Genomic DNA, 15,846 nt, shown 5'->3' with positions numbered 1-15,846 from the left:
TTAAATCCTTCTACTTTTCCTTCCGTTGCTTAAATCATTCTACTTTTCCTTCCATATCCTCTCTGCCCCTTCTATAAACAGTCATTTCTGGACTACTTTGTCAGAAAGGTAATTTTCCCAGCCATTATCAGAGCCCATGTCTCCCAGGGAACTTAATCACTGAGGGGGGGGGGGGGGGTTGGGGAGGAAGGGTTCAAGGATCACTGACTTTGGGGCCCCTGGGTGGCTCAGTTGGTTGAGCATCCAGCTCTTGGTTTCTGCTCAGGTCATGATCTCATGGTTCGTGGGTTCGACCCCGGCATCAGGCATCAGGCTCTGTGCTGACACTGCAGAGCCTGCTTGAGATTCTCTCTTTCCCTCTCTCTGCTCCTCCCCTGCTCGCACTGTCTCTGTCTCTCTCAAAATAAACTTAAAAAAAAAAAAAAAAAGAATCACTGACCTTAAAAATTAGTGGTAGGTACCTTCCTTCCAGGAAAAATTCAATGAGCGACCTCTTTACTGACCCAGTTCAGATTGGCATGGTTATGCTCTAGATTTACCCATGGCCTTTTCTGTCCTCAGCTTTGGCCTCAACAGAGCCATTGCTGTTCTCCAGTCTGCCTACCTCCTCAACCCCTTTCTCAGTCTCGGTGGAGGAGAGTTTTCTGTTTCAAGAACAACTGAGTTCCAAATGCCTAGAGAGCCATAGGTGCCCTCTGAGTCATCTTGGGAAGGTGATGAGATCTCTGAAATGGGAAACTTCACGGGGTCTTACATTTTTGATAAGCAAGGAACCAAGACTGTTGGACTTTTCCAGGCAGATGATTAAATGTTCAGATGAATGTTAAGAGAGAGTTTCCACCGGCTGTACGCTCAAGCCTCAGAACATGAGCTCGTGTGTGTGTGTGTGTGTGTGTGTGTGTGCGCGCGCGCTCGCGCGCACGCGCTGTCCTTTCTTCAGTGTTCTGTTCACGAGCTCATTGATTGATTGTTTTCTCGAGTAAGGAAAGAGATCGCACGAAGCCCTCTTACCCTTGGCTGGTCTTGCCTTTCAGAGTAACATCCATTTGCAAAACAGCTTGCCAGAGTTTGAGTGTGTAGAAGGTGGGTAATGGAGTGTGAATTTTATGGGTCCTGAAGGAAATCAAATCTGTGCCTTTTGTTTTTTTGGCTCTTGAACCAGCTAGGCCAGCTGAACCAGCCATACCGAGAATTGACATAGCACTTGGAGATAATCATCTCTTCACCCTGTTTCAGAAAAGGGAAAGCTGAGAAACAGCAGCCTCTCTAAGGGTCTCCAACAAAATTAAGAGCAGGGCCTCAAAAAAATGAGCCGCATCGTCATTCACACCATTGTTTGCCTACAAAGCGCCTTCCTTTCATTTTTTGATGAATCTCATGCATTTCATTTATTCAGTGAATACTTAATCAGCAATTGCTATGGGCTAGGCATTATGTGATGTACATTGGGGTGATAGTGTTAGGAAGTAAAAGAAGAGGGAGTTGGGTACTCAGGTTAATTGAGAGACAGGCCCTGAAGCCACTCTTACCCGCGTGTTCTTTATGATCCACAGATCACAGATTAGGTCGTTTTACAAGCTCAGATAAACGTTCCAGGCCCAGGACAGAGGGAATATGCTGACCTCAGTATGACTCGAGACCCCTAGGAAAGAGAGAGGTCTGCAAGCAGAGAAGCCCTCCGTGGCCACCCTCCCATAGCACCCAAGAGATCACACAGGCAGCCGCTTATCGTAAAGGAACCAGTTCTGACCTAGACGGGGACGTGACCTCCCCCTTCCTCAGAAAAACTGATCTGAGGTTTGAGGTTGCGGATGTGGCTAAACTGTGTCATAAACCAGAAAGCCAATACATGTCTTAGTTCCTTAGCTCAATCCCAAGACTAGGCAGTTCAGTGCCATCGAAGTCCTCTCGCCTTCTCTGTGAAAAATTGCCTACTGGACGAGTTGAAAGAAGGGGCCTCGTTGCTTAGAGTCCAAAATAAAACCAGGAAATAAATAGGGTCAGGCAGGGCTAGAAGAGTTAGGTTTTTTGGTTATTGTACTTATTTTTACAAATTGTGCATATATGGGGCACCTGGGTGGCTCAGTCAGTTAAGCGTCCGACTTCGGCTCAGGTCGTGATCTCATGGTCTGTGAGTTCAAGCCCCACGTCAGGCTCTGTGCTGACCTCTCAGAGCCTGGAGCCTGCTTTGGTTTCTGTCTCTCTGTCTCTGTCTCTGTCTGTCTCTCTCTGCCCCTCCCCTGCACTTGCGTGCTCTCTCTCTTTCTCTCTCAAGAACAAACACTAAAATAAATAAATAAAAATAAAAGTTGAGGGGCGCCTGGGTGGCGCAGTCGGTTAAGCGTCCGACTTCAGCCAGGTCACGATCTCGCGGTCCGTGGGTTCGAGCCCCGCGTCGGGCTCTGGGCTGATGGCTCAGAGCCTGGAGCCTGTTTCCGATTCTGTGTCTCCCTCTCTCTCTGCCCCTCCCCTGTTCATGCTCTGTCTCTCTCTGTCCCAAAAATAAATAAACGTTGAAAAAAAATTTTAAAAATAAAAGTTGAGTGTATACAATCTTCCAGCATGTTCCAGCAGCCAAATTTGTAAGGTATTGCATTCCCGTGGATTCAGCTCTCCTTCATGTGCTGTGTACAGCTGAATATGTTTCCGTTGCCCAGTGAAACCCTGGGTTGAGGACCATGGACGGACTCACTAAATGTTAGACCAGGGTGGCATTTAGAAGAAAGAGCAGGTGACTTTTGAGAGGCAGGAAATAGCCGGTCTCAACAATTCAAAAGACTCTGTTTCTTTTATATACTGTTTTACTTCCCAAATACTTTCTAATCCGTGAGTACATCTTTATCTGTACCGTGACCTGCGAAGGTGATATACAGGTTTTATCCCCAATTTTATATGTAGGGATCCAACTCGCTTGCCGTCCTCCAAACGGGGGCAGCATTTCTCTGTTTCGTTGCTTTTATGCGTGCCATTTCATTTACCTGGAGTTTTCTCACCCCCAAACCCGCTTGTCAAAACGTTCATCTTCCTTGAGGGATCATCCAGGACTCTACTCACTCCTCAAAGCCTTTCTTCTTCTCCCCCCTACCATTGGCATCTCTCCCTCTTGTTTTTTTTTTTTGTTGTTGTTGTTGTTGTTTTAAGATAACTTGGGTGGGGTTTTGTTTTGTTTTTGTTTGTTTTTTTTTGAGTTTATTTATTTTGAGATAGAGAGTGTGCACGCGTAGGAGGAAGAGAATCCCAAGCAGGCCCCACACTGTCGGCACAGAGCCTGATGCAGGGCTTGATCTCACGAACCATGAGATCGTGACCTGAGCCGATCGTGATTGAGAGTCAGATGTTTCACCAACTGAGCCACCCAGGCACCCCGTCCCCCTTTTTTTTTTCTTTTCTTTTTTTTTTTTTTAAGTTTATTTATCTCCTGGGAAATCTGGGTGGCTCAGTTGGTTAAGTGTCCGACTTCAGTTCAGGTCATGATCTCATTCACAAGTTTGAGCCTTGCGTCGGGCTCTGTGCTGACAGCTCAGAGCCTGGAGCCTGCTTCTGATTCTGACTCCCCCCCCCCCGCCCCTCCCCCACTCATTCTCTCTCCCCTCCTCTCAAAAATAAATAAACATTAAACAAAAATGTTAAGTTTATTTATCTCCCTCTTTTGAACCCAAGAGCATTTTGCACGGATTCTGTCCATTTGGCAGTGAGGTAGATGTTACTAGCCCCGTTTTACAGGTGAGGAAACAGGCCTAGGGCCCAGCTGATGAAGTGAATTGCTCAAGCTCACGCATTTAATAGGTGGCGAGGCTGGAATTTGAACTTCATTTCAGAACCCATGCTTGTCCCCTTGCGTGTCAAATAACCCCCTGCTCTCAACCCTATCTTTCTTCCTGCACCTCTGCCCAGCTCCTAGCAGAGTGAATACATGCAAAGACTCACTAATTATAGGATAAATGTAACCGAATGGGGAAGCTGACAGCTTGAGAAACCGACATTCTGGAAGTCACCGGACTTGCTGTGATGAAAAATCTAAACTCTAGGTCTTACAGTTCCCAGCTCAGGTTATTTTCCTCTAGGCTGCCTTACTTATTTAAGGCATTTAGAAGTAGAACAAGCTAGGGGCACCTGGGTGGCTCAGTCGGCTGAGCATCTGACTTCGGCTCAGGTCATGATCTCGTAGTTTGGGGGTTCAAGCCCCGCGTCGGGCTCTGTGCTGCCAGCTCAGCGCCTCGAGCCTGCCTCACATTCTGTGTCGCTCCCTCCCTCTGTCTCTCCACCGCTCATGCTCTCTGTCACTCAAAAATAAGTACAAATTAAAAAACAAAAAAAGAAGTAGAACAAGCTAGCTATGAGCGGAGAATAAAGGTATGTGAGGGTGGTGGAGATCAAAGACATTCATACCAAGTTCTAGCGTAGGAAGCTCTGAATGCAAAATGGCTCAAAGTGAAACAGAAAAGAAGTTGTATGATCTCAATCCTTGTCAGGCTTTTGCTTTTCCTGACTTGCCTCGAATGGAATGTTCCTAGAAATCTCTCACAAATTTCAGACAGCCGTTTCTGAGCCGTATTCTATCCCCTGTCTCATAACAGGACGCCCACCATGGAAGAAACCGTAGAAGATCCCCCCACATCCGCTGTCTTGCTGGATCATTGTCATTTCTCTCAGGTCATCTTTAACAGCGTGGAGAAGTTCTACGTCCCTGGAGGGGACGTCACATGCTATTATACACTCACCCAACAGTTCATTCCCCGTCGAAAGGATTGGATTGGCATCTTTAGAGTAAGTGCTCAAAAACCAAATGTAAATGTTTTATTGATTTATTTTTATTTTTTTTTTAATTTTTTTTTAACGTTTTTATTTATTTTTGAGACAGAGAGAGACAGAGCATGAACGGGGGAAGGGCAGAGAGAGAGAGGGAGACACAGAATCGGAAACAGGCTCCAGGCTCTGAGCCATCAGCCCAGAGCCCGACGCGGGGCTCGAACTCACGGACCGCGAGATCGTGACCTGAGCTGAAGTCAGACGCTTAACCGACTGAGCCACCCAGGCGCCCCTTGATTTATTTTTAAATGTTTATTTGTTTTTGAGAGAGAGAAAGAGAGAGAGGGACAGAAAAGGATCTGTGCTGACAACTCAGAGCCCAACGCGGGGCTCAAAGTCATGGATCGTGAGATCATGACCCGAGCCGAAGTCTGACGCTTAACCGACCGACCAACCCAGGCGCCCCCAAATGTAAATGTTTTAAAATTAATCCTATTTTGAAATGTCCACCTGTGAGTTGACTGGGATGAGTGGCCCCTTACGTAATTTCCGTGACCTTAAATATTGCTTTCCAACTTAGTAGAGTGTTTTAATATGAGTATTACGGATCTGAAAAGGATGTTGAGAAGTTACCCGGTTTGACATCCTGCACCCGAGAAGTTTGTTCCTGAATAAATACGTCTTGCTTCTTTGTAAAGATTTCCAGGGAGAGGAATTTTTCTGAGGTCCCTCAGGGACCTCTTCTAGTGTCTAATTACCCTGCGGGTTCAAGTACAGAAGTGGTACTATTTTATTATAGTCCACTCACTCTCTGCCTCCCATTCTCCCCACCCCCATCTGTATCTCTGTCTCTCACATCACACACACACACACACACACACACACACACACACACATCATAATGACAGATCTTCCTATTATATCCAGAGACAGGAGCTAAAGGTCACATTTTAAGTAATTTACACCGCTGAGTTCCAACGTCAGTGACCTTTGTTTTGACATCTCAGTATGTCATGTGCTTGTTTGCCAATGTTCGTCCTGAAATCAGACATCCTTCTTGACAACGCAGGGAAGGAGCTGGCGCTTGTTCGCATCCCGCATGGAGCCACTTTTCCTTAATTGTTTGGAATTCCAAGCTAACTGATAGAGCCATGAAAGCTGGTGTTTAGAAGCAGGGATAGTAGACAACCAGAGGGACCCTGGCAAGTATCATGGCGCCTCCTGAGACCGAAGGATATTGAGCTGTTAGACTAAAGGATGTTCTGGGGGCGCCTGCGTGGCTTAGTTGGTTGAGCGTCCGACTCTTGACTCGAGCTCAGGTCATGATCTCACGGTTTGTGAGTTTGAGCCCCGAGTTGGGCTCCACACTGAAAGTGCAGGGCCTGCTTGGGAGTCTCTCTCTCTCTCTCTCTCTCTCTCTCTCTCTGTCTCTCTCTCCTTCCCCTGTGCTCGCTCTCTCTCTCTCTCAAAATAAATAAATAAACTTCAAAAAAAAAAAATACAGGATGTTCAGAAAACTGACACATCAGAGTGTTTCCCATTTTGAAAAGAAGTTAGTAGTTGTTTTTCTCTTCCCTGTATGTAGCAAAGCTGGCCAGTAGAACTTTCTACAAGGGAGCTATACTTTCAGCTACACGTTCACTGTCTAGGACAATGACCTTTAGCCCCATGTGGCTGTCAAGCACTTAAGATGTGACTAGTGAATTCATTAAAAGTTAATTAATTGAAATTTAAATGGCCTCCTGTGGCTAGTGGCTATCATACTGGACAATGCAGACATCGGCAATAAAAAAATTAGCCTTTGAAATGCGATCTGTAACTTTTTTTGCAACAGGGTCATACTTCTGTTTTGCTTAGATTGATCATATTTCCCAAGCACTTAGCAACTTCCAGTGAGGACTTAACCATAAGCCCAGTGAAAATCTTATGCTTTTTTAAAAACGAATGTTCAAAGGCATATTTTTAATGCATCTATATTTGGAATGCTTCATGCATCTCAGAGGTATTGCCACGACTCCATGAAGAAAGCATGGTTAATCAAAGAATGGCTTCGAATATTCGTTGTTCATAAAGCTGTTGATTTGAACAGCTACCCAGGAGCCTGAAAGGTTTTTTTTTATCATTATTGAGAGAGAGCAGGAATGCAAGTGAACGAGGGCAGAGAGAGAGAGAAAGAGAGAGAGAATCCCATGAGGGGCAGAGAGAGAAGGGGAGCTCACCCGATGCGGGACTCGAACTCACAGACCATGAGATCATGGCCTGAGCTGAAGTCAGATGCTTAACCAACTGAGCCACCCAGGTGCCCCTGGAAAGACAGCTGTAAGGCTCATAAGGAGAACACAGATTTCTTGAGAACATACAGTGTGCTATGTCTCTGATGAGGTTTTTTTGTTTTTACGTTTATGTATTTTTGAGAGGGAGGGAGCACACAAGCGGGGGTAGGGGGCAGGGGAGAGAGAGAGGGAGACGCAGAATCCGAAGCAGGCTCCAGGCTCTGAGTTGTCAGCCCAGAGCCCAACGTGGGGCTCAAAGCCACAGACTGCGAGATCATGACCTGAGCTGAAGTTGGGCGCTACACCGGCTGAGCCCCCCAGGGGCCCCTGATGCGGTCTCGTGCATGGGGGCACATGCGTGTGCATGCGTGTGCGTGTGCTCTTTGATCCTGACAGCACAGCTGCACCCTCAGGTGGGCGTGTTCCCTCTTGTGCACAGGTGAATAAAATGAATAGACTCAAGACCGTGACCTTCCTGAGGTCTCCCAGTGAGTAAGTGGGGAACAAGTGTGTTGGACGCCTAAACCTTTGCGCTATTCTGCTGAGTTCACACGAACAGCAGAAGGTATGTTAGAGAGCGAAGAGCTGCCTGTAGAGTGTCATCTCTCACCTCTCCCTCGGAAAGCCCTCCCGGTGTTTGTTCTTGCAGCGAGGTCTTTCTGAAGGAAACCCCACGCCGCATGGGCTCAGCCTCACAGCCTCGGGGTCAAGAGTCGCATGTTCCACCGACTGAGCCTTCTTGCGGCGTAGTCTCGACCATAGTCCTCAGCTCCTCCCCAGCCCTGACCCTGGGCCTTCCTGGCACGGCGCGGGCGCTCGCGAACTGGTTTTCAGCGTCCACTATGCTTCGTCTTCTCAATAAAGCAAAAGCTGCCCGCACCGATAGAGCCTCAAGCAGGTGGTAGCTTTCCTGCCTTCAGCGCGTGGCCCTGTGCTCCAGGCTGTCCTTTACCTGGGCGTTTACGTGTGTCCAAGGTCTCCGAGAGGGGACAGGTCCGAGAAGCGCGCCCGGACCAGCGCCACTCAGGTGGGGGACCCAAGGCCAGAAATCACAGGCGGCCAGAAGTTGTCTCCTGGTTCCAAGACCGCAGTAATTCTTAGGCCTTCCCAGATATTTTGGTCACAGGGCATTAAGAAACTCCAGGATGTGAATGAAGACTCCATAAAATTCCTGCTTCCTGTACCAACCACAGGCCGCGCTGGCTCCGGGCTGCTTCCAGCGATGGGGTGCGTGTTAATGAGACACTAAAACATGCCCTGGTACGTTCTGATGAGCGTTCAGTGTCGCCTTTTCAACCCTGCACTGATTCCTTCATAGATAAAAATGGAATTTTATTTTTAGTTCTTCTTCTTCCCACTGGGCTCAGGCAGGGTCAAAATACGGCAATAGATGTAATTTTGCTTCTCGTTTGCTGAGTGTTCTCCCCTTGAAGACACAATGGCTCCCTTTCTATTCTCCGGTGTGCCCTTACCGTCTCGATATGATTTGAGCCATCTTTTACCCTCCTTCGACTTTACTGAGAATATTTTCCACTTAACCGGCTTCCTGCTCTGAGGCATATTTTACAGTATCCGTATATCATGACTTAATGCTTTCAATACCTGGAAGGGGCCTTTATGACTACCAGAAGCACCAAAAGGCCTTCCTTAAGCACGTGTTAAGAAAAACACTGAAGAAAGAAAATTCTATAGACTGGGCTCAGTTTCCTGGGGCCTCATCACCTCGGAACCCTTTGGCCCCTCTACTCCTCCGCAACATGCACATTATTCAAAAAGTGCATGTTAAAGACGTGCTAGTCTAACCAGGTCAGTATGGGTGACGAGACTGGACTGGACACAGGAGAGGACTGACCAGTGGAGAAGGCAGATCAGAAGGGCTTTCTGATTAAGAAGTTCTAAGAAGCGTTGTAAGAAGACAGCGGGATCAAGAGTCACAACCCCAGATTTTCCCCAGTCACTCACCGTTCTCTGTCTGACTTGGTGCTAATAGTTTTTGGAACTCTTGTCCTGGGTGTGGAGCGGCCAGTTTACATTTCCTTCTGAGATAGGTATTCTGGACTGTGCGGGTGTGCAGGCGTTTCTAGTTGTATCAGACCTTGTACCACATATAGTTGTCATGAGTCAAAAAGCAAGATCTGGGGGCGCCTGGGTGGCCCAGTCGGTGAAGCGTCCGACTTTGGCTCAGGTCATGATCTCACGGTTCGTGGGTTCGAGCCCCGCGTCGGGCTCCGTGCCGACAGCTTGGAGCCCGGAGCCTGCTTCGGATTCTGTGTCTCCCTCTCTCTCTGCCCCTCCCCCCGCTCGCGCGCGCTCTCTCTCTCTCTCTCTCTCTCAAAAATAAATATTAAAAAAACTTACTAATAAAAAGATCTGATCCAATGGTGGGTGGATCTTATCATACTGAATTCATTTTACTTTCAGCATAAACAAATCAAAAGCAAGTGTATTTTGAGAAGACATAGCCCAAATCAGGACTCTCCCCTGAGCAGTTTGAGATGCTGAATGAGAACCTTTTGTCATTGCAGGTGGGTTGGAAGACAACCCGGGAGTATTACACCTTCATGTGGGTTTCTTTGCCCGTTGACCTAAACAGCGACTCAGCCAAACAGCAGGAGGTCCAGTTCAAAGGTAAGGAAAATAAATACCGGCTCAAAGGTGTTGAAGGCCGCGGCCAACACAGATTCCCTTGAGCTTAATTAAGCTTTCTGGGGCAGATAAAAAGACTTCCGGATTTTCAGCTTTCTTACTAGACCTAATTTTGGATTAAAAATCATGTTGCGTCTTCAGCTTATTACCTGCCCAAGGATGATGAGTATTACCAGTTCTGCTATGTGGATCAGGATGGCGTGGTCCGGGGAGCAAGTATCCCTTTCCAGTTCCGTCCAGAAAATGAAGAGGACATCCTGGTTGTTACCACTCAGGTCTGTAAATCTCACCTCGAGCCCTTCCCGCCATTAAGAGTAGCGATTTCACAGGACACCTGGCTGGCTCAGCTGGTGGAGCATGTGACTCTTTTTTTTTTTTTTTTTTTTAATTTTTTTTAATGTTTTATTTATTTTTGAGATAGAGACAGAGCGTGAGCAGGGGAGGGGCAGAGAGAGAGAGCGAGACACAGAATCCGAAGCAGGCTCCAGGCTCCGAGCGGTCAGCAGCACAGAGCCCGACGTGGGGCTCGAACTCACAAACCGTGAGATCGTGACCTGAGCCGAGGTCGGAGGCTTAACCGACTGAGCCACCCAGGAGCCCCTGGAGCATGTGACTCTTGATCTCAGGGTCAGGAGTTCAAGCCCCACGTTGAGCGTGGAGCCTACTTTAATTTAAAAAAAAAAAAAAAAAATCGTAATTTCAGGATAGGGTAGAATTTGAATCAAAAAAATAAGCCTTGGGGCGCCTGGGTGGCGCAGTCGGTTAAGCGTCCCACTTCAGCCAGGTCACAATCTCGCGGTCCGTGAGTTCAAGCCCCGCGTCGGGCTCTGGGCTGATGGCTCAGAGCCTGGAGCCTGTTTCCGATTCTGTGTCTCCCTCTCTCTCTGACCCTCCCCTGTTCATGCTCTGTCTCTCTCTGTCCCAAAAATAAATAAACATTGAAAAAAAAAAAAATAAGCCTTTACTGAATGCCTTAACAGATGCTACTGGGAGAAATGTATCCAATACCCACTCAAACCTACTCAGGAATGACGTAGAAACATTGAACAGAATCACAAGAAGTGATTTCTCCTTTCTCTAAAACTTCTGTAACTCCGTTGGCGTTCGTTACTCCCTTCACTTTTCCAATCGCTTAATTTTTGTCATCACATCTTAGCACCACAGTAAATGTATCTGCTCCTCTGAGGAGGCACACACCAAATATTCTTTGTGTCTCTTAGTTCTGGCCCAGGGCCAGGTACACACGAGTATTAGATTCATTTACTCACCCAGTTATTTCATAGGATGCCCTCTTTCCATCCAGCCCCGTGGCGGGCAGGGAAGAATGGATTAAATCACTTACTGTCCCGAAGCTCGTCCAATAGGAGAGACAAACGATACTAAGCATTTGCGAGAAGAATCCACATTCTTCTGTCATTCCCCCTTTTAACGTTTTTTTTTTTTTTAAGTAGAAATATATTTTGGGGTTCATACAAAAATATTTTCAGAAGTCATTACAGTGAATTGCTTCTCACTTAAAAATAAACTCTTGAAACATATTTAACTTGTTTTCTTACTGAAGCCTTAACCACTTTCCAACCCCATGTATCTTGGTTATAATCCTAAAATTTCTTGAGCAGTTTCTTGGGCAAGCACCTTACAGTCCGTGTACCTTTCCTAATAGATCTAGTCCAGACTTTTAATAATTCTGGGGAGACCTCTCCAAGTCCTTGTGTTGGTCTCCATATCTCTTAGTCCGGTGACGTCACATTGCATGGGCTGGGACACACTCAGGCGGAGGAGCGGTCAAGCGTATCTTCACCCCTGGGGTCAGCGGAACGTAAACATAAACCAGTTACTGAGATGGCATCTTTATTGATACACCACTTGGTCAAAACTGGATTCTTTGCACCCCAAATCCTGTCCCAGCCTTGAGACGGATTCACACGTGTTGTTAGTGGGTCTTGACATCTGTTTGTTTAATCTCCCTTTCTCTGGGCTTCCTGACTGGGCCCCCAGGCCCTGCTGGGTCACTGCCATTATTCCCTCGTCCCCTCACACATTCCCAAGGAGCCCACCAAGGGAAGCCCAGCCTGTCACCTTTGCCGAGTGGCCGTGGAGAGCAGTGATGGCAGTGGGAAAGGCACGCAGAGACAAACACGGGGATGCGGTCGGAGCCAACCCTCCACCCCAGAAAGATGAGCCACTTTTTCGCTTTTTGTGGTCTTCATTTTGTTTGCCTGCCTTTCTTGGTAATGGCGGGCTCCGTGTTGCAATTATCCAGACAGGCCTACACGGCCCCCTTCCCCTCCCAACTGAGGAGGTGTTCCCATTCGAGGTTCACAGATGTCCTAATAGTGAGTGGGAAGCCAGCAGACCCTCAGCATCCCAGCCTGTGGGAACGTTCCGCCAGAGGCCCTTGACTATCCGTCGAGCTACAAAAGGTCGAATACGAATTGATGGAATGCTCTTTCGTAGGGTGAGGTGGAGGAAATCGAGCAGCGCAATAAGGAGCTTTGCAAAGAAAACCAGGAGCTGAAGGACACCTGTGTCAGCCTCCAGAAGCAGAACTCAGACACGCAGGCTGAGCTCCACAAGACGCAGGTATGGCCGCTGGTTCGCCATGAACCTGCACACCAACTCAACAAACAAGCAAAACGTGTAATGAACCTGGAGTACAGAGGTCAGAAGCGGGTGGTGTCTCTTCTCCAGCACCACTTTCTCTCTGGCCTGTGATCTCCCTCCCTCACACTCATAGTTTTGAGTAGGCACAGCGTTGAAAGTTTTCTGTGGATTACTTTATTGCAACTCTGGAATAGGTACTGTTATTACCCCGAGTTTACAGATGAGTAACCTGAGGCCTGCAGGGCAAGTGCTCCCTTCTACAGCTAATCAGTGATGGTGGAGCCAGGATTCAAACTCAGGCGGTGTGACGTCTTCCTAGTTCGTACGTAGCATATAAAGTATTTTCTCTGATTAGCTAGATCCGGACATCGAGGGAGAAGAGAGGATGAAGGCAAGGTTGCAAGTTCTCCTAAGCCCTTGCTGCTTCTCTTTTGAAACATCCTTCAAAACAGCAGGTGGTAAATGAGAGTTGAGCATGCAAGGAGCTAAAGAGGAGAATCTTCTCTAAAGACTATAAACTAATTACCCTGAGGTCATGCCTTAGAAGTTTCCAGAACACGCAGACGTTGGCAGTCACCATCTGTAGAGCCCTTGATCTACAGGTGAGGAACCCGAGGCCCAAAGGAGAGAGGAAGAGGTCAATTTAGTGATCCCACTGGGTTAGGACCCACTTCTCTTCGCTCCCAGACAGACTGTTCTTTATACCTTGCTGTCACACAAGTGCCCATGATGTCCTCGGCCCTGGGCTGGTATAGAAGTGTGGATGACAGGTCCAAGATACAGATCTGGCCAATCGTAGGCAGTGAGGTAACAGGGGTGGCGTAGGTATATAATTCACAAGCTCTCTGTTGACCATCAGTGGCCAGGAGCTCACCTGCCAGGTTCTAGCCAAGGAATCAGAAGGTCTAGGTTCTTGGGTTAGCTCGCCTACCTACTTGTTACTAGTTGTAATGATAACACAAGCCAATATTCAGCACCTACTGTGTGCCACTGTAATTAAGCGGATCGTTTCACTTACTCCTTAAAATGACCCGGCAGCTCAGGGGCATGTGAGTGTGGATCAGTCAGTTAAGCGTCCAATTCTTGATTTCGGCTCAGGTCATGATCTCACAGTTCATGAGATCAAGCGTCTCTGCTTGGGATTCTTCTCTCTCTCTCTCTCTCTCTCTCTCTCTCTCTCTTTCTTTCTTTCTCTGCCCCTCCCCCACTTGCATGCACTCACGCTCTCTCAAAATAAGTGAATAAAACATAAAAAAAAGGGGCGCCTGGATGGCTCAGTCGGTTAAGCGGCCGACTTCAGCTCAGGTCACAATCTCGCGGTCCGTGAGTTCGAGTCCCGCGTCGGGCTCTGTGCTGACGGCTCAGAGCCTGGAGCCTGTTTCGGATTCTGTCTCCCTCTCTCTCTGACCCTCCCCCGTCCATGCTCTGTCTCTCTCTGTCTCAAAAATAAATAAACGTTTAAAAAAATTAAAAAAAAAAAAAAAATGGGGCGCCTGGGTGGCTCAGTCAGTTAAGTGTCCGACTTCAGCTCAGGTCATGATCTCCGTTCATGGGTTCAAGCCCCGTGTCGGGCTCTGTGCTGACAGCTCGGAGCCTGGAGCCTGCTTCAGATTCTGTGTCGTCCTCTCTCTCTGCCCCTCCCCTGCTCCTGCTCTATCTGCCTCTCTTTCTCAAAAATAGATAATAAACATAAATTATTTTTTAAAAGACTATGCATTTGTAAGTCTTGGAGCTAAAAGCAGCGAGTCAAAAAATTAATTAAAAAAATAAAAGCAGCGAGTTATTATTGATACGCTGGCTTGGCTTCAGTGCAAAATGAAGTTGGGGAAGAAAAAAACAAATGGCTGGGACCAGTACGGTGGCCACTAGCCGCAGGTGGCTATTGAACACTTGAAACAGGGCATATTGTGATACTCCGGCAGCATAAAGTATGTAACAGATTTTGAAGGCTCCGTATGAAAAAAAAAGTAAAATATTTCCTTTTTATTTACATACTGAAACAGTATTTTAGACCTGTTGGGTTAAATATGCCATTAATAAAATTAATTGTATCTGTTTCTTTTTACTTTTTTGAATGTGGCTACTTGACTTTTAATTACGTGCGCAGCATTCATGAATGTATTGGATAGCACCTTTCAAAGAGAAAAGCCACTTTATTTCACCCACTGCTGTGTCTGCAGTGCAGGACCAGTGCTTCCTAGGCAGTCACTGAACATTTGCTTAATGAATTAATGGACAGACACAAGCTCCAGGGGAAGAGAAGTTAAGGTGCGTACGTTTTGGGGAGAGAACAGATTGAGAACATGTTAATATGGAAATCCCCTTACTCGGACGTTTCATTCACTGTCGTGTCCTGACACATAGCAAGTGCCTAACACGTCGTAAGTGTTCTGTGAATATTTGTGGGATGCCTGAGATACTAAAAAATGGCTTAGAAATGGTCGGTTCCTTTGACGTTCTGCAGGAGGAGCTAGAAATTCTAAAGAGCACCGCTCAGAAGCTGGAACAGGAAGCGAAGGCGCAGAAGGACGGCTGGGAGACGGAGCTGCTTCAGTAAGTGTGGTTCCCGGCCGGGAGGAGCTGCGTGTTGTAGACACCCTTGGCCGGGCTCTGATCCGTTCTCCAGAACTCCCTAGAAAACAGTCCTGCTATCAGGACAGTGATAGGAATGATTCTAGGTTAGACAGTTAGGATCTGAATGGTAAGGAGACGCGACCTGAAGTCCAGTATTAACGTGAAGTTGTCGAGGGCAGGCAGTTTGAGGTCAGGAAGCCGAAACGGGACGGGAGAGGAGTGGATTTTAAACTCACTCCGCGGCCCTAGGGCCAAGGCGGCCTTCAATCATTGAAGGCCTGGGGGATCTGACCCGCAATCGGCGTGTTTTTCGCCTCCGCAGACTGAAAGAACAAAACCAGAAGATGTCCTCAGAAAATGAGAAGATGGGAGTCAGGGTGGAGCAGCTCCAGGTAGGTGATGCCGGACCTTTGCCAGAGTGCGTTGTCCTCCCCTTGCCACCATGCCTGCTTGGTGGCCCAGAGAGAGAAAGCTACGTTGCACCGTAGTGAGTGCCCGAAGCATGCCTTTCAAAACATCAGACTAGGGGCGCCTGGACGGCTCAGTCAGTGAAGCGTCCAGCTTCAGCTCAGGTCATGATCTCACAGTTCGTGGGTTCGAGCCCCGCTTCGGCCTCTGTGCTGACAGCTCAGAGCCTGGAGCCTGCTTCAGATTCTGTGTCTCCCTCTCTTTCTGCCCCTCCCCTGCTCACGTGTGCTCTCTCTCTCTCTGTCTCAAAAATAAACGTTAAAGGGGCGCCTGGGTGGCGCAGTCGGTTAAGCATCCAACTTCACCCAGGTCACGATCTCGCGGTCCGTGAGTTCGAGCCCCGCGTCGGGCTCTGGGCTGATGGCTCAGAGCCTGGAGCCTGTTTCCGATTCTGTGTCTCCCTCTCTCTCTGCCCCTCCCCCGTTCATGCTCTGTCTCTCTCTGTCCCAAAAATAAATAAACGTTGAAAAAAAAAAAAATTAAAAAACAAAAAAAATAAAATAAAATAAAATAAAATTTGTTTTAAAAAAAT

At 47.6% G+C, this 15,846-nt stretch overlaps 1 protein-coding gene across 5 annotated transcripts in view; it reads left to right on the top strand.

Moving 5' to 3' along the window:
• CALCOCO2 (calcium binding and coiled-coil domain 2) overlaps positions 1-15,846 on the top strand; it is a 29,096-nt gene that overhangs the window by 3,989 nt on the left and 9,261 nt on the right. For 4 of the 5 annotated variants that reach the window (XM_045488517.1, XM_045488519.1, XM_045488520.1 and 1 more), the window contains 6 exons: positions 4,578-4,767; positions 9,548-9,650; positions 9,810-9,943; positions 12,126-12,251; positions 14,737-14,825; positions 15,169-15,238. In XM_045488517.1, the coding sequence (XP_045344473.1) occupies positions 4,588-4,767; positions 9,548-9,650; positions 9,810-9,943; positions 12,126-12,251; positions 14,737-14,825; positions 15,169-15,238 (702 nt within the window). In that variant the 5' untranslated portion in view covers positions 4,578-4,587. The remainder of the gene's footprint in view (positions 1-4,577; positions 4,768-9,547; positions 9,651-9,809; positions 9,944-12,125; positions 12,252-14,736; positions 14,826-15,168; positions 15,239-15,846) is intronic. The other variant, XM_045488521.1, reaches the window with a different exon arrangement.

This window comes from Leopardus geoffroyi, chromosome E1 (assembly GCF_018350155.1).
Source record: "Leopardus geoffroyi isolate Oge1 chromosome E1, O.geoffroyi_Oge1_pat1.0, whole genome shotgun sequence".
In the NCBI taxonomy this organism is placed as follows: Eukaryota; Metazoa; Chordata; class Mammalia; order Carnivora; family Felidae; genus Leopardus; species Leopardus geoffroyi.
This window is presented reverse-complemented; position numbering and strand designations above follow the sequence as displayed.